Raw genomic sequence first — 27415 nt, 5'->3', positions numbered from 1 at the left:
GGAAAAAAAAATATATGTAAAAGCCTACGAATATACTCTTTAAGTTGGACCTCATCTGATTTTTTTTCTTCTTTTAAGTTCCTTGCGTGCCACTGCTTGGAAGTTGCCAAGACTAGGCGATTATTCTGTCGCAGATCGCGATATATTTTATTTTATAACAGTTGTTGAAAAGCCGATCCAATTTTTGGGTTTACAACTACGAATATTTTAAACCGCAGCCTTGTAATATTGAACCCAATCCAGAAGACAAGGGAACTCCTAGATCAAGTATTGGGAGAAATTTACCTTCGTGGAGGACTTTTTGATGGAACTGACCTGCATTTGCGCTACATGGAAAGGAAGACCTCGAGAACCTCCCATGGTTAGCCTGACGGCAAAGGGACTCTAACGCATGATCCGTCTACCACGGAGGATATTTCACGTCAACACTGGAGGTGCAAGCCGGATGCAGATTCGTATTGACCAGCCATAGCTGGGATTCGAACCAGGTTCACCTTATTGGAAGGTGAACGCTCTATCCCCTGAGCCACTGTGGCTCACATGTTTACATCTAAGTCAGGGCATGAAATTTCAGTTTCAAAGACATTAGTCGGACTAAAAGCTTTACTCGCCACTATTTACCATTCAAGAGAAATAAGAGCAATTCTTAAAATGGTAACAGATGAACTTTTTGGTGACCTAGGGCATAAAAAAATATAAATTTGAAAATCTCGATAATTTGCAGTATTAATAACTTCAAATTAAAATAAAGTGTTCTTCAAGTTTTAATGTTTTTAGAAGTAAAGGTTTGAAAGTAAAAAGTGGGGGTGATAAAGTATTTTTTGTTCTAAATAGAATAAAAATTCATTCACTTGATATCAAATCACTTACACTTACGGAGGCATAATAATCTAAGTGCATATAAAGTTTAATTTTAAAATAAAACATTTAAAAAAATGGAATTTAATCTTCAACCTTAATAATTTGATCGCAAATGGCGAACTGGTGAATGGGAATTTCGCCCCCTGATCTGAGTTGAAATAAATATACTGACACAAACATCTCCTAGAAGCGAGAAGGCTTTCGAACGGATCAATTTAGTAGTCCGACGTAACGAACACAAACTTGCGCAGTGTGAGATAAATAAATAAAAAATATCACAAACTTTGGACTACTAAACAAAGCAGCGGGAGAAATACGAAAGATGTTTCAACGTTCGGACTACTAAGGGATCGGATTTCCCGTTTATCGTAGACTCTGGTATGGCTGGAGGCTTCCTCTCTTCTAGGAAGTGTTGTTGCACAGACGTGCTTACAATGGAAGTATTTATGTAAATATTTTGTGGCAACTTTTAGAATAGCCAAATTATGTAATAAAATAATAATATTTTAAAATAGTATCATATATTCAAAAATTAGCATAAGTGCAAAATGGTGTTATTAAAGTCTTTTCTTTTTTAAAAAAAAATCATAGAAATTCTGAGTAACAAAGGTCGAAAATCGTTTTTACTAAAGTAGACTGAATACAGTAAAAACAGTAACAATTAACAGTAAAAAATCTACTTAGATACTGTTTTTCATTAAAAAAAATTTTAAGGCTAATATAAGTCAAAATTTTTTTTTCGAATGTGACATTTATAAATAAAACTGCGCGTTGTCAGATAAATCTTTAACAGATTTTCAAAATATTCCACTTGATAAAAGCACAACACACAGAGACATATTTTTCTTTCTTGAAAATAGTAGTGTTTTTCAATAATAACGCAAGAAAATATGACTTTATTGCTCCTAATCCATTTTTGCTTTACATTGCCGGCTTAAGTGACAAGAACCACACTTGAAGGGAAGAAAGGTTTTCGTAAATTCGTCATCAAGGTAGAGAAAATGGTTACAAGAAGTATGGCATTATACATTTTTGTGAAAACAAAAACATTTTAACTCAACTGATTAAATAATTTTACATTATTTGTTTTTACATTTCTTCGTATCTTTTTAGACAAAGTTAGTAAACTTACAATAATTATTGTTATGATCTCAAGTTTCCTTATAACACAGAATTAAAGTAAAAAAAAAATTTGAAATATGGTCTATAACGTAGCGCATTGTTTCAGAATATGTTAAAATAATATAACGTTATATGGAAGATGACATGGAAGGTGATAGTGAAGAACATAAAAAAAAAGTGAAATTATTTTTGAGCGACCTCATAGAAGAACGTTGTAAATATTTTTAATTTATTTCTATTTCCTTCGCTTATGCAGATTTTGTGGAGCAATGCTTGCAGAGGAAAAATGACCAACACGATTAGAAACGTAAATGATGCGTTTTGAATTCAAAGCTAAAATTGATACTTAAGGCGCAATTTTGCATCAGATGCGATGCGTTAAGTAAAACGTTTATTAAACTATTTTTTGAAAATCATCATTGCACTTAATTATGATTTTAAATGTTAACTTAAATATAGGGAAAAATATCGAATTCATTTTATGAATGAAAATTGTAAGTTGGAAGATTTTTTTCAAATTTATTTAATTGAGTGAATATTAAGTTATGAACGCCTGATTCGGTACAAATATCCTCATAATTAGAATAGCTGAATATAAATTTTATTTTTAAATATACATCAAAATATCAAAGTAACGCAAATGCTCGCCACAACTTGGACGGATAAAAACATGTACCGTAAAACCGGGGTAAGTTGGTCAATTTTTAAAATATGATTTTTGTGCAACTTGACACAATCAGATCTAAACCTTCACTTTTGACGATTCAGCAATCTTCGATCAAATATTGACGTATATTTTGACTCTAAGTTTCGATAGGTGGCTCTTGATAAAAACATGGACTCTCAAATATTTGATGAAACTGCTTTTTCACTCTCACGTCATCTCATTGCATTCTGGGAGTTTTCCAATTCTTTCTTGATCTGATTAAAACAATTTGACTGTAAGATGGGATGATACAGGGGTAAGTGTGTTTTCTTCCCGAGTTCATATCCTGGAGATGTCTGTGAACTCATTCTCTCTTAATCCTTTTGAACATTCGGTTTTATTTCCAAACTATTTAAGTTAAATCTAATATGTGGCAATAAACCAGATGTTTTTCACAAAATTCCTAACCTTTAAAGAGAGAGATTTCCTAAATGTGACGTAATGTTAGTTAAAAATGCAGTCACGAATTTTGAATACCCATTTTTTCTCGAATGAAAATTTTAATCTTAAATTTTCCTGACAAAGCACTTCAGATTTTTTCTTACGATCAAAACTAATTTCAGTTCCCTTTCAAGAAATTTCTTTAAAATACTGTTTCTTTTATCCTATATAATGTTTTATAATTTATGTTTTTGGAGCACATTTAATATGCTTATTTAATATAGAAAATATGCGTTAACTATCACCCTCAAGAATATCTTTTAAGGCGGACATCAAATAAACAAAATTATGAGAACAACCAATTTACTTATCTTCCTTTCTAACAATCAATCAGTTTTAAAGAATTTTTTTATAATAATTTATTTCTCTTCACTAAATTAAACATTATCTTGTTAAGATCTATTCTAGGAAAGAAACATGACCTCAAATATTCAGTATCATTTATTTAATATTTAACTATAAAAAAAAAACTTTTTTTTCTCTGAATTTATTACCAAGCTAATTATTTAAGAGATTGTATCTGTCAATCAAATTCTATATTCCACGCCAGAGTCATTAACATATTCAAGTCGTTAAAATGCAGAGTCATACCTTCTACGCTAGTGACCTGAACTCCATGTAATTATCTTTTGAAATTGTTGTAGAATCTATGATCTCCTTTTTACACATCAATGAGTTTTAAAGTTATTAAGTTATTGTAAATTAAATCTATGAGAAAAAAATAACTTCAACTTCCTCTCGGTTCACCATCTGGGATAGACACAATTATTTAGTTTCATCAAAGATTTAAATATTGAATGATATTAAATTAAATGTAGTTGAAATTATAACTGTAAAAAATAAATATAATTAATCATTTGATTAAAATCTCAATTTATAGTAAAGAAAATAATAAAGCGGAAAAACTATACTGTAGACTCTATTTTTCTTTTTTAATATAGCACTAATTTTTAAACACTGCAAAGAATACCGCAGAACAACTATAATCACAGTATTTTTTTTTTAAGATCAACCAGGTTTGAATCCCAGCGATGGCTGTTCGATACGAATTCCGCATCCGTCTCGCATCGACAGCAATGCTGACATAAAAATATCCTCAATGGTAGACGGATCATGGGTTAAAGGCCCCTTGACGTCCGGCTAACCGGGGAATGTTTTAGTGGTTCTCCTGTTCATGTAACGCAAATACGATTTAGTCCAATCAAAAAAGTCCTCCACAAAGACAAATTTCTCCTTGATCCAGGAGTTCCCTTGTCTTCTGGATTTGATTCAAAACTACTAGGTTATGGAGTTGGACATTTGTAGACGTAAACTCAAAATTGAGTCAGCTGTACAATGCCAGTGATAAAATAAAAGGACCATATTTTGAGCCATGGTGGCCAGGGCACTTACTTCCCGATGAGGTGACCCAGGTTCGAATCCTAGGTATAGTTGATGAAACATATATGATATAAATTCTGCCCCCCGCTTGCACCGGCGCCAGTGCTTATGTAAAATATCCTCAGTGGTAGACAGATAACACGGTGCGCCTTAACCGAAGTTAAATAAAATGCTCTTACACCTAGAAAATTAGAAGAGATTCTGAATTTACAATGTTCTTAGATAATAAAAATCGAAGAATTAAAATAATCTGTGGAGAGATTTTTAAAAAAATCCACTTTGAACATTTTTCCTCACGATATACGATATTTCAAAAATGTTAGCGTCATTTTATACTTATAAAAATAATAATAATAATATATTTGTATTAAATATTCATAATTACCGTTTATAATAAATTTTATAATTATTAGAAGTTTTTTTAATTGTTAATTATAGTCGATGAACCACTATTTAAAAAGCAAAAATAATAAAAACTTAAATCGACTTTAGCGACACAAGCATTCTGATTTTAAAAATGGTAGCTTCCATTCGTGTGTCTACACGAAGTAGAAAAGCAATTGAACCAGGATAAAAAACAAAACTTAATATCACTGCTCATTCTGTCGACGATTATTTTGATTTTAAGGAATTTCCTTTCGTTTGTATAAAAGGCGATGAAGTCTCGGATGCTCCTGCGCTTGGAGTTAACTGCAAAGATGTTCCTGCTTTTGTTCAGTATGTGAAAAATAAACGAGATGTACTGGATGTTCACTTAAAAATGGGTATTGACGGAGGAGGTGGATTTTTAAAAATATGTCTCTCTGTACAATCAAATGAGTTGGACTTCGAGTGCAGCGGTAAGCGTGCTCGATAAGGGGATAGCTGCAAGAAAATTTAAGGATTCTGGAGTTAAACGACTATTCATTCTAGCAGTCGTTCCGAGTGCACAAGAAAATTATAAGAATGTAGATCAACTCATTTCAACGTTGAATATAAATCCTTTCTACGGCACAATTGCAACCGATTTGAAGTTAGCGAATATCTTAGCAGGTATAATGTCGCACAGCAGCGCATACCCGTGCACTTATTGTTATGCCAAGAAAGATGAGCCAAGCAGCTGTGGCGAATTGAGATCCCTCGAAAATGTTTCATCGTATTATACAAGTTGGCTGACTGAAGGAAAAGGTTCAAAAATCAAAGCGAAAGATTATTTCAATTGCATTCATCCACCGCTAATTGCAACTATTGGAGGCAAAACATTCCTAGACATTATTCCACCTCCAGAATTACACCTTATGCTTGGTGTTGTTAACACTGTTTCCACGCATATGTTGAAAGAGTGTGAAAATGAATCTCTGACATGGACAAAAGCTTGTCACGTTCAGCTTGAAATCATACGAGGATGTTCTGGGTTTAAGGGAAATGCATGCGAAACACTTTTGGATAAAGAAGAACTTCTGCGCCAGTTTAAAAATCTAGAAATACTGAAGTATGTTAAAGTATTTGACGACTTCAAAAAAGTGGTTTCTGCATGCTTTGGAAATAATCTTGACCGAAATTACAAAACATGTATAGAAGCTTTCAAAAAGAGCTACATGGACTTAGGTGTCAGCGTTACACCAAAGGTTCGTGCAGTTTTTTTTTCACATTGAATAGTTCTGTGACAAAAACGGTGAAGGATTAGCATTTTTTGGGGAGCAGGCGATGGAGTCCGTACATTTTGATTTCTCAAAGTCTTCCTGGGAAATGAATAAGGTTGCTGCAAATCACTCGGATTATCCTAAACACCTTTCGAGCGCTGTTTGTAGATATAATGCTTCATATGTTTAAATTGATGTAAATATAATTAAATTATGTTACATTTTCATATTTTATCAGCAGTAAAATGTTTAAATAATAAAAGTTTAATAGAATTACAACTGAAAAATCATTATTATATCATTTTTTCCTTTCTATTGATATAAAACAACGCTAGATTTTCCAAAATATCATACTTCGTGCGCAAAAATGTTCAAAGTGGATTTTTTTAAAAATCTCTCCACAGATTATTTTGATCTTTTGATTTTTATTATCTGTTAACATTGCAAATTCAGAATCTCTTCTAATTTTCTAGGTGTAAGAGCATTTTATTTAACATTGGTTAAGGCGCACCGTGATAATGGGTTAGAATACCCTTGCTGTCGAGCTAACCGTCGGAAGTTTTCGTGCTTTTCCTCTCCATGTAACGCAAAACGGGTAATATTCACCAAAAAGTCATACACGTAAGCTAGTTTGATCCAATACTGGTTTCAGAAGTTCCCTTGTCTTTTGAGTAGGGTTCAAAATTACAGGGATACTGAGTAGGACATTAATAGTCGTAAACTCAAACTTGGGTTGGCTATTCAAAGTCATAAAATAACGGTTATAAAATATAAAATAAAAATTTACTGTCCATATTTAAACCGAAATACTTTGAGACTGAGAATTTTTCATATAAGCTAATTACTAAAAATATAAGAATTAATACAGATTATTTGAAATTCTCTATGTTGTTATTCTTTAAATTCAACTTATTCAAAAAGAGATTTAGGACTGCGCACCGTTTTATCGCAGTCGCCAACTCTCAACGTTCAGGAAGTATTTCTCGTTCACTTCTCACAGAACACATACAATTATAATAAATTAGTAATGTTTTTATATAATAGATTATAATTAAACTGATTGTAAATGTGACAACGATACGAGTGATAAACATAATAAAATGATTTTAGCCGCCATATACATCACCCGACCCAGTAAGTAAAAGTTTTAGTCTTTTAAGGGTTGAGGCAAAAATTCACGGTCACATCTCTTAAGCTTACTGAAAAAAAAATCAATTGGTTTATCCGTCGACTAGAGCAGGGCTGTCCAACTGCAAAGAGCCCACGGGCCAGAATTCCGGTCACTGATCACCTGGCGGGCAGCAGTTTGAATAAGTTGAACAATACCCTCTTACCTCTTATACAATAACAATTAATAGTTGAATTATTAATTATAAAACAATGGAACAGAAGGATTATAAAACAATTTGCTTACATTTTAATGGGAAAACTGAGACCGATCAGCCTGAATAAGAAGTTGGCGGGCCGCACAATATGTGTTGGCCGGCCACATGCGGCCCGCCAGTTGGACAGCCCTGGACTAGAGTATTCCTCTACAACTTAGGAGGGCCAGACTACCCCCTCCCTCGCTCGCTACGCCCTTGAGTTCATTGCATATTAAATTCATGACTCAATCCCTTACCCTTTAGTAAAATACAAAGCGATACCACGTATGATAGAAAGAGAATAATTTAATTGCATAGTATGTTAATTTAATTTATTGGTTTTCTGTATCATTTCACAAGTAAGAGCCATTTATCAGTTTAACTTAGCAATGATAATTGCACAGTATGTTAATTTAATTTATTGGTTTTCTGTATTATTTCACAAGTAAGAGCCATTTATCAGTTTAACTTAGCATTGTTATTTGCATAGTATGTTAATTTAATTTGTTGGCTTTTTGTATCATTTCACAAGTAAGGGCCATTTATCAGTTTAACTTAGCAATGTTAATTGCCCAGTAAAGCTGATGCAATTAACAACATTCTTCCTTCGTTGTCAACTTTAAGGGAATACGTTGTTCACGTTACTTAGTATTTAAAATTAATTTATATAAAAGAGTAATTTTTCCGCAAGAGAGTACAATATTAAAAATATTTAAACAAAGGATTTTTTTAAATAAATGAAATGGAGAGGGTTCTGATTAAGAGTAATTAAATATGTTAGGAATTGTCTATTGTCCACTGCTTATTTTAAATAATCCAAATCAAAAAGTATGGCTCCACATTTGGACTGAACGAAGGACACGGTATCCAGTAGATCGCAAAGGTCAGCTTGCGAAAGGACCGAGGATGTATGATGTCGGTCCTCGCTAAATTGTTCGACCATGATGTGCTCGACTTCGCATGCAGCTCTTCGGGGCTTATCAAAGTGGGAAAGCCATCCCCTCAGCTGAGGATCAAAACTGTGATGGTATATCTTCGAATCATTCTCAGGGATGTATTCCAGACCATCACCGAGCAGCGGTGACTCAGGAGATAGAGCGTTCGCTTCCCAATGAGGAGACACAGGTTCGTACCCCAGAGGTAGCTGTTAGATATTAATTCTTCTCCTGGCGTTGCTCTAAACACATTGCTGACATAAAATGTCCTCAGTGGTAGACGGACCACAGTTTTGAATCTCTTTGCCGTTGGAGTTATCGTGGGAGGTTTTTGTAGTTTTCCTCTCTATGTAAAGCAAATGCGGGTTAGTTCCTTTGAAAAAACCTCCAGGAGGACTAGTTTGTTTCTATACTTGATCCAGGAATCGCCTTGACTTCTGGATTGACTTCAAAAATACTAGGCTACAGAGTTGAACATTGATGTGCGTAAACTCAGAATTGGGTTGATCAAAGCCGGTAATAAAATAAAATAAAATAGCACATTGTGGAACGTTAGTGCGTCATTAAAAAAATACTACTACTAAAGTGTGTGAACCAGAATTTTTCCCAAAATTTTCAAATGCATCATTTAATTTTAAAACGTATATAGTTTCCAGAGCTTTATCATTTACGTTTATCCATTCCTCAATAGCTCAAATTTTCAATTCTTATTATTATAATTTTCAATTAGCATTTTAAGTACTTTAAAACGCAAAAGAAAATTAAAAATTAACAAAAGTAAGTTTATTAATTTCCAGACAGCAAGCATATCTGTCATTTTCTTGAAGTCTAAATGGAAGGGCGTGTCTTTTCTGCTTAAGGCAACTAATATTACCTGGCAAAGTCTATTCTGCCAAACAATTGAAAAATTAAAGTAAGTGCATCACAAAAGATTTGCATTTACGTTGCTTTTTCAATTGCACGTCAGAGTCTTAAATGCAATTTTAGAAATTAAATTGTATTTATACTGTATTTATTTATAGTTCATATAAAACTATGTAGAAATTCAATCATTTGAAATTAATTGTTTAAAAAACGTTTAAAACAGCAACAAAATGATTTGAGTTCAATTGTTAAACTCTTCTAAATACTGAAGTAGATTAAGTAAAATACGTCAAAATTTTTTCAAGGTTATGATTTCACTTGAGCTAATATTTTTTTATGCCTTGTCCAGTTATATAAAATGTCGAACCCTTTTAATTAGCATTTTTGTGTTTGACTTTTTTGTAGTTGTTGCTGAAAGCAATGATTGAATCAAAATTACAGAGAAGTCGTCGGTTGAGAAAGAATATATCGTAAAAAAATGATAATAGGTTAAAGAATTTTTTATAATAATTGTTTTAAAAGCTATAATTTGCTTATGTTCATAATTGACCTCTAAAGTATTTATTTTTCAATAGATTATAGCACCATCTCATTGATTATTGTTTGCCGACAACTAAGGTTAAAAGGGTGAAAGAGAGAAAGAAATTTTGCAATATCAAAATGTTACAATTTTCAGAGTTAAAAGTTCTATTTTTCTTTTTTGTGGCTCGCCATAAATTTGTAACGTTGTTTAAGTTTCATCTTTCGTCAAATTATTTTACACTTTATAACTCCCTGTCCTCAGTTTGGCTTGATTCCTCTGATTAATTACAAAATAATGGATATTTCTCTATGCTGGAGGCTACTGCTGTTCCAAAACCTCTTAAATTAGAATTGGATTTAACAGGTTGAGATATCCCTTACCTCACGCCACCATGTTTTATTGTAAAATAAAATCTAAGTAGCTAGATACATCGCAGTTTTTCTTGTTTCAAAATATTCTGCACATGAATCTCGATTGTTGCTTTTTCATCCCAATTTTACGTCATTTTATTTCAAATTTATTTAATCCCTTAAAAAGATATGGAATTTTGTTTCGAAAGGAAGCTTTTTCTTTCTTCTTTCTTATGTCCTTCCGAACAGCGCACATACAATCATTTTCGTCAATGAACTGAAATTGACATATTTAAAGGCAATGATAACTATGACTTGCAAAAGTATTTAAAAACGAAGATTTTACAATAGCAGCAATACTTACGGAAGTTCTTGAAATTAAATTATTTTATCTTGTGGTATTTGGATTTTATATCAAATGAATACAGATAGAATTGAACCGAATGTAGTATTTAAAGAACGCCGAATCCAACAAAATATGATGTTTCAAACAATAGGTTTTGAAACAGTACTACAAAGAATGCTAGTATCCAGTTTAAATAGATGAAAAAACATCAAAAATATACAAATGTAATCAACGAAAGCAATCTATCCATATTGTTACTTTGATGTATGCGCTAAAATTGTTAACTAACACCATTTCCTGCTTATCTAGGTAAATGTCATTTATCTTGCACTGATGGTGAATACTGAGTAAAAAAGTATTAATATTTTTTTATTAATAACGACTCTTCCATCTAATCCGGTAAATGTTGACATTCATATTGCACTGATAGGGAATGCTGTATAAAAAGAGACTATTAATATTTCTCAATTGTTACCCTTACTCAGTGCATGTCGAATATCGACTTTAGATAGCGTAAATGCACGTATTGATATTCAACACAAGCAATTTAATCGACATTCAATATCAGTGTTTGCTAAATAACGACATTTACGCGTGTAAGTAATAAATAATGATAAATAACAAATATTTCTTCTCCAAAGCTAACAATTACAGTGTTTTACACTAACAAATATGCATAATATATTATATTAAAATGAACGGTTTTTTTCAGGAATTTCTTTTTAAACAATTCATTCTAAGCAGGAGAGTCAAACTAACCTTCTGACCCAGAATTTTTATTTAACATATTTTCAGACTTTTTTCTCTCATTATTTTGTATTAATTTAGGTTAAAATAAGTGAAAATATTATATTTAGAATTTTAATAATTTATGGTAATGCAAAGCACATGGAATACCGGTGTCTGCATTTAATGGTAACATTTTTCAAACACGGCTCATTTGCAAACAATACTTTTTCAAATTAGCAGTCATTTAGATCTAAGAGAAGCAGTAAATCATAGTTGAAATTTCTTTAATTTACAAAATCAATCATTTATAAATTTTTGAATGTGAATGAAAAAAAAATTCTTACTGGGTTTTTGCATTTTATATTTTATTATATAATAATAATCTGTGAGATTATCGGATATTTTCGATAATCTCACAGACTCTTTAGCAACTATTGGACCGTTTTTTTATAATTAAAACACTAAAATATATTTTTATTGTTTTAATTAAAGCGTCTGAAAAAAATATGTAAAAGGTACACCGCTGTTTTATTTTCACCAAAGGAATTAATTAACTTAAATAAATACTTACCTAATTTTCAAAGAATTATCAGCTAATTTAAGTGTTGTGAGTGTTAATCCACTGAAAGCCAAATCAGGTACTTCTGTGATACGATTCCGAGATAAATCCAGCTCTTTTAAATTATTCAGTCTTTTCAGCGACTGTGTTGGCACGTCTGTTAATTCATTCATTTCCAAATTCAAACTACTTAGGGTCCTTTCTAGACCTTGAAAGGCCATCGGAGACACACTATTTAAACCGACACTGGACAGCTGTATAGCTCGAACGTCAAGACCACTGAATACACCATCATCCAGGCTCAATATGGACCCATTGACCACAGCTAACAGATCTAGTGGAGGTTTGGACTGGAGGGCTTCCACTAGCCTGGTAAGTTCTATAGAACCACATTGAACAGTCAGTCGAAGGTTACCACCTGTACCACAGACACATCGGATTTGAAGATCATCATACTGGGGAGGCCAATCACATGCTGCATGGCAAAATGGTGCTCCTATGGTCACAAGCAGCAGGCAGAGGTTGCGAAGAGTAGTCCTCAGTAAAGGCATGCCTGCAAAATAGTATAAACTTAAGCATTGGTGTCATTTTGGATGTGCATCAAGGGACATGTGGGCGAAGTGTGACCGTGTCACACTTATGAGGTAACTGAGACGTGCTCTTTTCTTTGGGCGGATGGGGTTGAAAGTGTTAGTTTTGCTACCTGGTCGTTTTCCCTTCAAACGCCTTTCACTTCCATTTGAGGCACGCCCTGCTTATAACTGTAAACAATAATACTAATTTTTGCCAAACATGTAACTACTTATTGATGCTAATAATTTTTTGTTTTTATGTCCAGGAAGTGAAGACAGTGACCCAAAACCTTAACAAATCTCTTTATGAGAAATGCAAAAAAATAGTCTTTTAATGAGCATGAAATTAAATACTTAAAAATTTTAGCGAAATTACTAGTATCTCAAATTAGCTGTTAATATTAAACTATTTAAATTGAATTAACAAGCAGTTGCAGGATTCCTTACAAATCTCTTTATGCGAAACATCAAATAAGACTTTCATTAAATATGAAATTAGTGCTTTCAAATTTTTCTAAGATGTTTAATGATAAATGACTAATATCACAAATTACTGGCAATTATTTAAATTGAATAAACAGGTAAAGACAGGATTTAAAACGTAGGCCAAACTGTGGAAGTTCACTGTAATTTATCTTTAGTTATTTCTTTATTTTGAATATGTAAAATGTCGGGATGTTTCTTTTTAAAGGTTATGATCTGAAAGGATATGATCTGAAAGAAAATAAACAAATGATAAAATGACATTTTTCAACGGGTAAAAAGGTTACAGTGCGAATTCTTAACCAAAATTAAGTAAAATTAAAAAGAGATTAGGATAATTTAAATGTTTTAATATCTTCTCCCTATTTGTCTTGCTCTAAAATCTTATTTTATATTGAATAAAATGCATATAGAATGCATCGTTTTCGCTTAACTAATTGAAAAAATAAATAAGAGTAAGTGTTTATTCTGTATATTAGTTTTTTTAGGGTCAATAAATCTTTTTTGATATTTATCAAAACTGATATTTATCTCAGTCCATGACAGAAAAATAAATCATATAAAGCTTTTAGTTATGTGCTTGATTTGACGATACGAATGTCTTTAAATCAATTGGAAACTACACCGAAGAGCCATTACATTATGACCACCCTCCATCTATAACAATGGTCTCGTTCAGGTTTTCATGGTTTCTCACCCAGGAACAATGTTATCATGGGGCACATTAGGATCCATAATCTTCATAGAACAACCCCTGACGTCTGTAAGCTACTTGAACATAGTTACAGACCAGGTTCACCCATTCATGGCAACAGTTTTTCCTGCGGGTTTGGTGTTTACCTACAGGATAATGCATCATGTCATAAGGATCGAACCGTCATGGATTGGTTCGAGGAACATTCCCGTGACTTTCAAGTCATGTCTTGGCCCCCAAATTCACCTAACCTTAATCCAATAGAGCATTTGTGGTCCTACTTGGAAAACCAAATTCGTGCTGCCACGCTACACCCTCGCAATGTGAGGGAATTGCAGGACCAGTTGGTGAGCGCTTGGTACCAGATACCCCAGACTACCTATCAGCACCTTGTGGAATCAATTCCACTGCGGGTGCTAGCAGTTTTGAGGGCTAAAGGTGGCCCTACATGTTATTAGCAGGGTGGTCATAATGTAATGGCTTCTCGGTGTATGTAAGAATGAAATCAGTAAAATGAATTGAACATGAACTTAAACATGATAAAAAAAATGACGGAAAAGCCGATATCTTTATATTTTCAAGAAGTATTGTTTATTCACAAAAATTTACTTTTAAAGTTAAAAAATTAAGGAAAAAAATTAACAGAGTAAAACTTAATGAAAATAGTTATAACCTCACAGATGAGCATAGTTTCAAAAATTTAAATTTTTCGTAGTTTCCAAAAAAAAGGCCTGAGTTTCAAAGATTAAAATTATTTATTTTTTTTTAAAATCCGGGTTTTAACTTGTCAATAAAAAAACTCGTAAAATAAAAAAGGCTAATAAAAATATAGTGTCTTCTTCGAAAAAAGCACTGTTTTGAGAAAATGGCATTTCAATTTCGTAAAAGTTTATTTTATGCATTTACGCGTTCAAGTAAGGGGTGTAGAACTTTTCTCGCTTCGTTCAGTTTCAACATATAATTTCAGGAGATTTTACATCTGCGCACCGTCAAATAGCGTTAAAAGAGAAATCAAAATGTTAGTTTAAATGCATAGTTCATGCACATGCCTCTTCTCGTTCCTCAGGCCTATTGAAATTCTCTTTCTTGATTTATTGGCAACAGACTTTACGAAACATTAGAAATTGATATATATAATCACGTGGATAAAGTGAATCCACGTGATATCATATGCGTGAAATCATTTAGTTCTTATTGTTTTTGCAAAACGAAGTTGAAGTTAAAATAATTGTATGCAAAATACCCCATTAAACAAAAAATCAGACGGATGTTACGAAGTTGCTTAGGTTATATAATTTAAGCGTCTTCTAAAACAACAAAAAGATTTACAAGATAATATTTATTCACTATTCAATCAAAAGTAAATAAACCAAACATATATATTTATTTTCAGAAACTAGATATTCATATCACGAACTGCTATAATGTCAGTACACAATCAATTTTAATGTAAAAAACTGGTAGGAAAAAAATCACCCTTGATTAACAAGTTAGGAGAGAAACATTTCATCCAGCCACAATCCAATAATAAGAAGTTAAAGTAGTAGTGCAGAATGAAAAGATGTCTTTAACGCTTTTTCTTTTTCCATCCATAATAGTACTTGATTAATATTCACAATGAGAGGAATATAAACTCTCATCTGATTAAGATTTAAGGATGTGAGAGGAGTGATTACTACTGGAGAAACTCATTAACTAACTTTTTTTACATAATCATTCCAACAATTTTACAAAAGAAAAAGAAATGGCTGACTTGTGACTTGGTTGTCATTGTTAGTCTAAAGAATTAAAAGGAAGAAATCGCAGACGATAAAAACAAGAGTTAAAAGAATGAAAATAGTTGTGCGTTGTAGATCTCTGGCGAGATTAAAAACGTTTATAATCGTTTGGCGTGCTGCCGGTCTTGGAAATTGAGGACAAGGCGACGAACTAAGGTATCTTAGTATTGGGTGCTCCTTTTTTAATCTCCTTTGATATGCCACTTGCAAACAAAGTACAATGCGAACAGTATAATAGTTAGGAGTCATAAGCGTTTTATGTACAAAAAGTACAAATTTGACATTACATATTTATGCATTCGATATAGCTATTTAAACAAGTGAATCGTTGTTTCCGATGTATATCTTTCCACGTTGAATCGAATGAGATTATACATTAGTCAATAGAACGAATAGTTCAAATGTTGCAAGAGTTTTTATGTATGAAAAGTATTACGTATGTCATTTATGTATTTGTCCTTTTTGTACACAAAAACCTTGTTAATTCTTAACAATTTATCTTATTGATTTCTATTTTGTTTCATTCAATTTAGCATGAAAAATAAAATCGAAAATAAACCTTACATGTTCAGATAGTTCTGGGATAGCAAAGTAGCCTATATGTATAAATATGTGCACTGTAAAAATTGTTTCTCAAAATTGAGAGAAATTGTATTAAAATTGCTCGAAAGCAAATAATATAGTCGAATTTAAAAGTCCTTTGAAATCAAGAATAAAACAGCATATACTAATTTTCGAGCAAAGTATATTGCCTCAAATGGGGTGGGAGAAATGCGTGAGAGGTGTTCGTTGACTGCCTTCAGGATTCGAACCAATGACCTCTGATTTCGTAGTAGCATATTTTTGAAGTCAATGAAGTAATATCTTACTGCTTCATTTTCTTGGGATTGTTCATTTAGTTGACTTAGAGCTTTAGATCGCAAAGAATAATAATAGTTATGTATTTTAGATATCTGTCAAAATTAAAAATCGTTGGTATGACTGATAGATCTTAGAAATAGGAAAAACGGCGATGAGCCAAAAAAGAGTCAATTGTGTGTTTTTTAAATTTTTTTCCTTACGTATTGGGAGTTGAAATAAAAAGTTGTAAAGATATTTCTAAAAAAAAGTTAAACTAAAATTAGCCGTTCACAAAAAAATTTTAACGGAAGAAATTGAATATTAACTATACTTTTGCTATAAAATTCTTTAATCCTTTTGAAAATGTTTATAAAAGGGAATAACTTATTTTAACTATTAACACTTATAATACTATTAACACTTATTTTAACTTGTTGATATAGTAGCTCTTTCGTATTTTATCTTTCAATTGATAAATCTATTTTTTTTTTTGTTTAATCTATTTTGTAAAAATGAAACTATAAAATAAGTAAATGCAAGAATTTAAGTTGAAAACTAAACTTAATAAGCATTTAGAAAATAAACAAACTTTCTAAAGACTAACTAAATTACTTTGATGAGGAATTTTAATTCAAACAGAAATTCTTATTTATTTATTTAATTTACGTAAAGGTATAAAAGCCTTTGTTATAAAACAACTTCTTTTCCTTAAAGCTAATAACACGAACTCTCGTTACCTTGCAAAGAACGGAAATCATTACACAGACATGTTTTAAAAATATCTAAACTTGCTTTATTGTTTTTTAAATAATTGCAAAATAGAATGGCAACACTATATAGCAGTACATTTACAAAGTTTTTTTGTTATACCACTGATTGATTGCAATGCATACAAATTTTAAAGCGGTTCCAGTGATAAAAAAAAGTGATAAAATTCAGAACTTCCAAAAATACGAATGAAAACATGCAGTTTTGATGTAGTGAAGCATCTCATTCGTGAAAATTAAAACGACCATACATTTTGCACGTGACAATTTTAAGAAATAGCTACATGCAAACGATTTTTTTTTTACACGAAGTTTTAATCGTTTGATTTTTATGATAATGTAAATGTAGTTTTAAGTGTAATTTAAAAGCTTCTTTGATGTTTAATTAGATGGTTTTAGAGTTTTATACATATTTTTCGTGTGCGAGAAGGAATATCAGTAAAGAATCCAAGCATGATATTTATGTTTGCTGTAGTGGTCTGGGTATTTTTTATTTACTCTCATATGGTTCAGTTCATATGTTGTTCTAGAAGGAAATAGAATATATAATGACAGGCTAATAAAAATGCTTATTAGAAGAAAATATTAATTAGTGATGCGGAAATTGTTTTTATTGCAACGTTTCGAGAAACTTATTTTCATGTCTTATTCTGGGTCTAATCACTTACAAATCAAATCAAATAACTTACAGATCAGGATTTTTTTTAAATATAATTGCTAAGCATTTTCGTTGTATTCTTTTAACGTCTTGTTAGTTTTAGCGTTAGTTCGAATTTATTTAGAACGCGCTGAAAACCATATACGTGACCACATATTTTAATACTTAAAAGACTTAAGTTAATAAAATGATAAGACACATTTTTAAATTAATCAGAAGAATGTTTTTGATTTTTAAAAAACACCACAATTTAATAGCATATTTCGGTATATTGTGCTGCTTTCGGTATATTGTGAATTTTGAAAACAGGTAATCTACATATCTGGAAACAGTATTAACGATTATTTTGGTAAAAGCTGTCAACTTGGAAAAAAGTATGGTTTATCACTGCATTTGCCAATCTGAGAATGCAAAACTCATCATTCGTTCTTATAGCAGATTATATAAGTTATATGTTCAGACTTTATTCAATATTTTCTTCAGATCAGGTTTTTCCATTGATCAAAAACAGTCCTCACTTTTTAAAATTCATTAATGTAATTTAATTATTGAAAAAAATATTCTGTTGCTAAAAACTACAATAAGAAATTTTGCAGTTTAAAAACTTCAAAGGTATTAAAATCATGCTTAATGCAAAGTTTTGGAAACTGGTTTATTTTTTTTTAATAAATAAATTAGTCTCAAAAACTTTAATTGCAATATAGGAGTGAATTTTAATTTTTGAGTCTTTAAATTTATTAAATAAAAAATTAAGCATTCATGTGAAACTTAACGGGGTTATGACTTCTGCTTATTTCACTGACAAACTCCCACCAGTGGTTTCGCTACACTGTAAGAATTTTAAGTTTAAAATTACAGTAAAATAACTGACAGAAATCTGTCCATTCAATTAACCGCAAAGTATATGGTAAAGAACATTTTCTACAAGAATTGTTAAAAAATAATGAATGCAAAACTATACTGCTTTTTAACCATTTACAAGTAGCATGGTTCCAAAACTATGAAAAAAATTTAACCGCAAATTGGGGATAGTTTAGAAGCATTATGGTGCTGAAATCTATGAATGAATGAGAGTATCGTAATTCTAATAGGCCAGGGTCACAAATTGGGGAACACTGGAAACTCTTCATATTTTGAATGGAATGGAAAAAATATTAAAGTGTCAACTCTGGGACTGGAACACTAGCTTAGTCGGTCATGAGATTTACAGACTAGTTCTCTTGGCTATAATATCTGCGCATATGCAAGGAACTAAGTGGCTTCTTCAGGTTGGCCTAGTTGGTGTGATAAAATTCTGGTTATTAAACAGTATTATGTGAAAGCAGTTAACAAACGGATTTTCTCACAATTAACAGTTTGAATACCATCGTACAGTTACATCAATAGTTATTTGATTGTTTTGTTTGAGTATGGTAAAATAACGCTTAAATAAATTGTTATCAAGCCATTTTTTCCGAGAAATTTCTAACAGTGTATCATTTTTGTTTCTTTTCTGTAATCAAATTGTTTCATCAAAATCAAAAATTATTCAGTTAAAAGATCTCGAGATTTCTACTGCATTAACACATGTATTCCGCAGATTTAATTTCCAAATAATTTGCCGTAAAATTTATACCTAATAATTTTGTTCGATTATAATTGTAACCTAATCCAATATCCTGTTTTTTAAATCTGTTATTAAAATTTTGCTGACTACAAGTATTTTTTTTTTTTTACCTAAGTGATTATTTAACAGAAGTGCGAAAAAATAATTAGTGGTATTACTTTAGAAATTTAAATACTTAATTTGCTTTTATTATTATTTAACAGCATAGTTCGCTACACGCAATTTCCATAAATATATTAAAAAAGTGAATATAACTTATTAAAATATAAGTATAACTTATTAAAATGTAAATATAACTAATTAAAAAGTAAATATAACTTATTTATCGTTTATTATTGTACAACAGTACTGAAATATTTTTATGATAAATTGTAGCAGAATCAGGTAATATCATGCGATTACTTCAAACTATAGTTATTGATTTTGAATAGGAATCAAAATGTTGAAATCAAAAGTAACAAAAAATATTATTAAGAATGTTTGATAAATAAATATTATTAGTAAATGCCATTGAAAAAGGAATGTCTGAATTATAATTTTATTTTATTATGAATAATTTTACTATTTTCATAGATAAATACAACAATAACTTTTATTAATTTAATGTTGTTATTTAATGCCTAATTTAATCTGGATCTTGTTTGCCTATTAATGATCATATCATGTGATTTTTCAGTCTGATCAGAATGAACAAAATGGCATGATAAACTAAGGAATATTTATCACTTCTTAAAGAAATGTATTATCATTAAAATATGTGAATTTTAAAATAAACATTCCTTTTCAATTAAATTTCGAAAAAATAAGTAAAAATTAGCTTTGGGGTAAAAAAATACATTTTATTTCTCTCCTCCTTTGTGTGTGTAATAATTAAAATGTTTTAAATTTTAAAATCGCATGCCTTAATAAATCAGATATTGTTTGATATCGGAAAATATGAGATAATCTGCAAAACTAATAATGAAAGGTTACTTTTATTACGATTATGTGGGCTTATGATCTAACTAACGCTTATTAGTTAGATCATAATTCATTTTTAATTCCTAGTAAAATACGCATGATTAATGAAAAAGTTAAAATAATCTTTGAATTTTTTCCATTAAACTAAATAATTGCCATGTAATTATTATTCCTTCGAGAAATTAACTGATACATAGATAGTATTTTAACGTCACCCAAAAATAAAATAGAATGAGTTAATTTAAAATCTACTGCCAATGTTCACATGATTTGTGAAGTTTCAGTAAGGCGTTTCGATTTTTCTCATTTAAATATTCATATTTTTTCAAATATATATTATTTTAATATATATATATATATATATATATATATATATATTATTTCAATATATTATAGCGTTTCAATATGATAAAATAGTTTTTTATTTGAGAAACCTTTAAAATACGTTCATACAGTTCTTTCAAATTATTCCATTTTAGAATATAGAAAGGACTATATTTTTTCAAGTGCTTCTAACAAATCGTTTACCCTATTGACCATTTCAACTTGAAGACAACAATAACTGGTCGTGATTTATGTCAACGCACCACTATCAAAAGTTTTTAAGAATGAGAAAAAAAAATGGTTGTCACTTTAAAAAGAGTCATAATCAGTTAGGACATACGAAATGGCAAAAAGCAATTCAGCAAAATTCCAACCTGTCTTTTAAAACTTTATCTTCGCACTGGAAAACGAACTCATAAATTTTGTGGTCTTTCAACCCATGATTGCTTTTGCATGGGTGGACGTAAAAACAGTTCGAATTGAAAGTCAAGGTCGAATGCTCTCTGGAATACGAATCTAAAAAGCGATTTCGGGCAACAACTAAGAGATAGCCTGTACACTGTAACGCTTTACACCATCTGTTTCTATCAATAAATACAATTAAATATTCCAGTCATGTTACAGGGTTATAGCGTAAACGTCAAACAATCTTTAAAAAAATTTATCAAAAAAACATCTCGACGAATTTTTTGGATGATATAACATATTATTATTCGTTTCTTGTTCCCTGTGCACTCCATTTTTGGAAATTAAGATGGAATTTCTTTTGATGTCTATTTTTTATACGTCCCCAGCGGGTTAAAAAAAATTTCAAAACATATCTTCCAAATCACGCATTAATTTTGGATTATATTTTCATAAGTTAGAATAATAGTGCTGTTAATACCAATTCAAAGTAGTCTTTCTTCATAATACAGATAATTTCTTTCGTTCAATTATCCATAATTTGGAATTTCATCTTCAATTTAATCCTACTTCATACTTTAGGAACAAATAAACAAGTTGCAATTTTATAAAAAGAAAAAAAACTCCATCAAATATAAAGCTTTTATAAAGAAATAAACTATTGACTTCGAGATTAAAGCAATTGTTGTTTACAGTTTCGGTGAAAAGTAAATAAAATTGTTCCATTGGGGTAACATTGAATTTCCTAAACAAACTTTGGTTAATTCAAAATTGTAACCTCGACATCAGTGAATTTTTAAGAGATGTCTGTTTTGTGGATTTATTAAAAAAAGCGTTTAAAATGATATTGTTTGTTAAAATAAATCAGATTGTCTTGAAAATATTTGTTTTATTATGGTGAACGAATAAGTAATTGCTTTATATCCGTGTTTATTATCCCTTTAAAAAAATGTTTGTTGTTGAAACATGTAAGGGTATTTTAAAAGCATTTTAAAATACCTTTAAAAACTTTTGGCAGCAAATATTATTTAAGAAATGCACAAAATTTAAAAATAATAATTGAAGAAATGTATTAATTGTAAAAATGTCCTTTGAAATTCATTTTTAAGTTTGAAATAGTATCAACATTAAAAATACTGTCATAATTTGAAAAGAAAATTTGACTCCTTGAACAAAAACTTCAAAATGAAAATTTATCTTAAAAATATATAATTTGCAAATTTTATTATTTTTAAAAAATATCTGCATAATCGAAAATGAAAGCGCTAAGTTTGAATCTCGTGTCATCAAATGCATGAGCTATATTACACACAGCAAATATTTCACTACTTTTTCTCAAGTACAAGAGCAGTAGTGTGTTCAAATTATTTACCAGTAAGTTTTTGTATAATATAATGATAGATTTTAAAAATTTCAGAAACATTTCTGAAATACGCTAGCAGTCAAGACTAAGTTACGTATCAACAAGTTTCGTATTATATAAAAATGTATTAAAATATTATACTTCAAAAAAAATGTATAATTTAAATACATTAATTATTTAAAACATGTCTTTACAAAGGGTATGCATGACCACTTGTTTCTAATACAGTGACTATTCTCCAAGTGTTCTTAGAAAGGGTATACGTGGACATATATTTCGAATACAGTGACTGTAGCCACATGTTTTCAATATAGTGACTGTTCTATATCTGTACTCAAAAAGGGTATGCGTATGAATTTATATAGCAAAATAGCAATACTCTTACATTATTATCTACATCTTATATTCATACTCTTTTATTTTTATTCTTAAATTCTTGTTCTCGTATTCTTATTCTAAAATTCTTATTTTTATATTTTTATTCTTATTTTTATATTTTTATTCCTATTTTTATATTTTTATTCCTATTTTTATATTTTTATTCTTATTTTTATATTGTTATTCTTATTATTATATTTTTATTCTTATTTTTATATTTTTATTCTTATTCTTATATTTTATTCTTGCTTTCTTATTCTTATTATTTATTCTTACATTCTTATTCTTATATTTTATTCTTACATTCTTATTCTTACATTCTTATAGTTACGTTCGTATTCCTATATTCTTATTCTAAGGTATAGCAAAATTTCTTAAACTAGTCATACCGAAAACGAAATCTTAGTATTAGTTTATTACTGTGCGATTTTTCAACAGGAAAATGAATAAAATTTTAAACGTAAATTTTTTACTCAGTTTTTGTCTTTTCATGCCAAACCATTGGTGACAAAACCAAAAAAATAAATAAATGAATAATAATTCAAGTAAAATAAGTAGCTATACTACGAGGGTAATGATAACAAAATAAAAGTAAATTCCTTAAAAATGTGGAAAAGATTTTAAACTTTTAATCGCATCATAGCTTTACACTAGATCAGAAAGATATGTTTAATAAACCAATACCAACCCACACATAGTACGAATAAAACAATAATTTTTATTTTACCCTAGACTAGAATTATTGATTTACTTAAGTTACACCGTAAGCTTAAGAATCACAAAAATGAGAATAAATTATTATTATTTTTTTGCTTGACTTGTTTGTGTTGAGCTTGTCGGAAATACATTTTCATTTATCAAAATATAAAAAATGACAAGTTGATTAATATTTCTCGGTCATTGTATACATCAGGTGATAAATCGATACGCCCTAACTGTAGAACCACAGCAACAGTAGAGTTAAATAACCCTTGTAATAATCCTGCATGAGCTGAGGTAACAGATCTTCTACCAAATGAAAGCAAAGACAGAGCCCTTTTTTCGCTGTCGCTCGGCAAGCCCATTTATTTATTTCCATTGAGAAACAACCGAGAAATACAGTAAATATAACTGTTTTACCCTGTAAACGTGTAGTTTTTGAATTGGTGAACATTAAAGCTTATATTCTTACTGATCTAAAAAATAGTCGTACAAAATATTAATATAAAGAGTTTTCTAAATCTAACGTGCTATTGATTGTTTTTAACGCAATGAATAAATAATGTTTGATAAAGCAAAAACAAAAATAAATAAATAAATAAAATAACTAAGAAAAGTCTTTTAGTGAATTATTTTTGCTTAAAGGAACGGAAGTGAAACAGAAAAAAGTAGTAATTGGTAATCGGGTTACTACGAGAAATAACAATACCCAGCTAGTCTGTAATAAAATCAACTTTATCCAAATAAATTTTAAATTTATATACAAGCTAAAACTGTTTTAATAGATTAGAAACAAATACAAACCTTAATCTTTTTACAAACTCAAACGCCTAGATAATAGATATTGTTTATAGTCTTATAGATATTGAACTAATTTAAAAAATCAGCGCTTCAGTTTATACTTCAGTGGTGTTTTTTCTGTTAACCCTTTCGCGCCGATTGTCACAAATACGTGCCAGCATAAAACCGTATCAATCAGGGTAAAAAGATAATACTGGTAATCAAAGTATTTATTTAGCAGTTTATTTGTGAGCGGAGTTATAATTATTTGATTTATTTAATTCACCATTACTTTGTTCAAAATAAAACTATTTAGTTATACTTTGAATTAACATTCATTATATGTATGATTAAACTAACAATAATTAAAGTAAAAGCAAAGTAAGTCTGTCAAATTAGCAACGACTACATTTAAGTTACCTTTTTTTATTTAATTACAACTTGATTCTGATTTTGTAAGAATGCTTTTCTGAATCACCCGTCCCCAAGGGGTTAAAATTGATAAAACTTACCTAGTTTGTATTAAAATTAGCTATATATATATATATATATATATAAAACATAAATAGCTTTAACTATATCTGTTTATATTATTCCTTTTCCGTAAATCCTTTTATTAATTTATAATTCAAAACGAAACGCTCTTTCTCACACTTTAAAATTCGCATCATATCTTTTAATCCATTTTTACTTCAAGTATGCATTAATTACCATTTTGGCGATTATTCCTTTGACTAATTTTCATGGGAAAAATTTTTCCCTGAACCCATTTAACAGACCAATTATAATTATTAAGTTTTCCCTTATTCCCTAAAACGAAACATTTTACGGATTTACTTTGCAAGATTTTCCCTAACTTTTATGGTGGGAGCACAGCGGTTTTGTATCACTTTGATACATGAGTCGCTCAGAAGCCAATGCGGTTAAGTCCAAAACACAACAATTGAGAAAATTAATGTTTTTTGATGCATTAGTTTTTAAAATTCTTGGTTTAATAATTTAATTAGAAAAGTGTATAAAGTCTTTTTTCGAGGTGTAAACTCTGCAAAAAAAACAAGATATGTACAGGATGTGTAAATAAAAACGTAAGTATTTATTGAAATAATGACAGCATCTTAAAAATTTTAGGACTTATACCTTTTGGCAGCTGAAAAAGATAAGAAATTTATGTCTACTAGTATAAACGAACTTTTATTTTTCTCAATCATCACTAGATACAGTGACTAATAGAAAATAAACTGTTGGATTATTTCAAAAATTGTTTTTTACTTCAAAACTAGAGTGGCACTTTTCTTTGTTTTAGGAAATGAAAATAAAATAAATAAAAAAGTACCACATTTTAAAAAAATACTTCGAAAAATACCATACCCCCTTTTTTTGGTGAAAAAATACTACCGTAGAATTAAAAATACTACGTCTGGCAACCCTGAGTTACTATGAATTTCTTGTTTTTCAGTGTTACCAACAAATATCGAAAGAAGATGAAGAATTAAATTTTTATTTCAAAGTTTATGTAAAAAAATATTGATAAAAGGTGGACTTATTCACAATGGCTTCTGAAATTATTATACAATATATTCAGAAACTATTAAAAAAAGGGCTGTCTAACCTAGAAAAAAGTAACCAACGAGTAAATCCTTTAATAACTAAGAAGATTATTATTTATTTCATCAAAATTTCCAAAAATCAGAAAATATCAAAAAATGGACTTAACCGCATTGGCCTCTGAGCGGCTCATATGTTCTCCGTCCAATAATTATTAAATAAATTTTGTGCCCTCTTTCCCCTGTTTTTATTCTTCCACAATCCAACGATGTTATAAGTCGACAGGGTGAAACGGTAGGTACATCAAAGATATGGAATATCTGATTCTAATGAGCAACTGAAATTTAAACAATCAACATCGGAAGAGGGTCCATCAGAGATATAGAATATCTGATTCAAATGGACAGTTGGAAATTCATCAAACAAATTATCTCATGAATAATAAACAAATACAATAGTCTTAATAATAATGTGGTTTAATAATAGAATTAATTATATTCTATATTAAATTTAAAGCTTTTATGGTTTTTCATTGTTAAATGTAAAATTAAAAATACCGAATATGACCTTAATAAACATGTCTCCTTTTATTCTGGATTCTTCCGGCAACGACGATATATATATCTTTTATAATCTTTTTAAATCTTTCATAAAAGTTTTGTAAATAGATTGAGCTTCAAATTAATAGAGCACGCAGTTAACTAATTGAGTTATCGATAATGATTACTCTTGAATTATATACCACTTAAATTAATGAAACTCTCCGACTTCGCGTATTAAAACTAGCTAAGTTCAGAACGTCTTTCCTTTATGTTAACTTATTTACTTGAAAACTAAAACATTTTAGGCTATTTTAAACCGGACCTTCAATTTCTTAAGGATCCATAATCAAATACCTGAATAAAAGACGTTTTTATTTCTATGTTTTGTAAATTAAAAGAAAATTAATGAATGGAGTTGATTCGGAAAACTTTTACCCCAATTTACCGGCAGTGTTATCGATAGTGTTTACTCTTGAATTATATGGCATTACAATTAATGAAACACTCCTATTTCTTGTATAAAAACCAATTCAGAATGCTTAGTTTTATGTTTAACTTACTTGAAAATGAAATATTTTTGGCTATTTTTAAACTGTTCCTCAATTCCTTAAAGATTCATACACATATAACTGAATGAAAGGCGTTTTTATTTTTATCTCTTAAAAGTAAAAAAAAATATTGGATTGAGCTCATTGTGAAATCAAACATCTCAATTCTTTAAAAGTGGTAAAAATTCAGCATAGTTACTTTTTTAAGTGAAATTTTTTTTCTTCCTAAAATATAATTTTTGTGTTCATAATAACGTTTGAGAAGATGATTTTTACACACAGACAGCATTTAGTCAACAAAATTTTTGGTTTACTTTTATATTTCAGTCTTTGACATTGTTTTTGCATTTGTACAAACAATGCACTATATTAAGAAGAAAAAATAATGGATTGAGCTTATTTTGAAGTCAAACATCTCAGTTTATAAGTAGTGATAAGAATTTACCGTAGTTACTTTTTAAAATTGTTAAAAAAAAAAAAAAAAAGCGAAAATATTCTTACTATATAATTTACTTGCCATTAACATGTAAGACATAGACTTTTATCCGCACACAACATTTAATCAACGAAATATTTCCCATACACAATCTTTAGTTTTAAATATATAATGTAATCTTTGACGTTGTTTTTTTTTTATTTACAAAGAATTCAGAATATCCGGTATTAACAGA

General features: G+C 29.8%; 1 protein-coding gene across 2 annotated transcripts in view; it reads right to left on the bottom strand.

Annotated features, from left to right (window-relative positions):
- Window positions 1-27415, bottom strand: part of LOC107442886 (uncharacterized) — a 95699-nt gene that overhangs the window by 19545 nt on the left and 48739 nt on the right. For both annotated transcript variants that reach the window (XM_016056561.5, XM_043042784.3), the window contains one exon: window positions 11815-12355. In XM_016056561.5, coding sequence (XP_015912047.2) covers window positions 11815-12355 — 541 coding nt within the window. The remainder of the gene's footprint in view (window positions 1-11814; window positions 12356-27415) is intronic.

Source organism: Parasteatoda tepidariorum, chromosome 8, assembly GCF_982258835.1.
Source record: "Parasteatoda tepidariorum strain Cologne lab strain chromosome 8, Ptep-v5.0, whole genome shotgun sequence".
Lineage (NCBI taxonomy): Eukaryota > Metazoa > Arthropoda > Arachnida > Araneae > Theridiidae > Parasteatoda > Parasteatoda tepidariorum.
The sequence above is the reverse complement of the archived record's forward strand: the minus strand, read 5'-3'. Positions and strand labels throughout refer to the sequence as shown.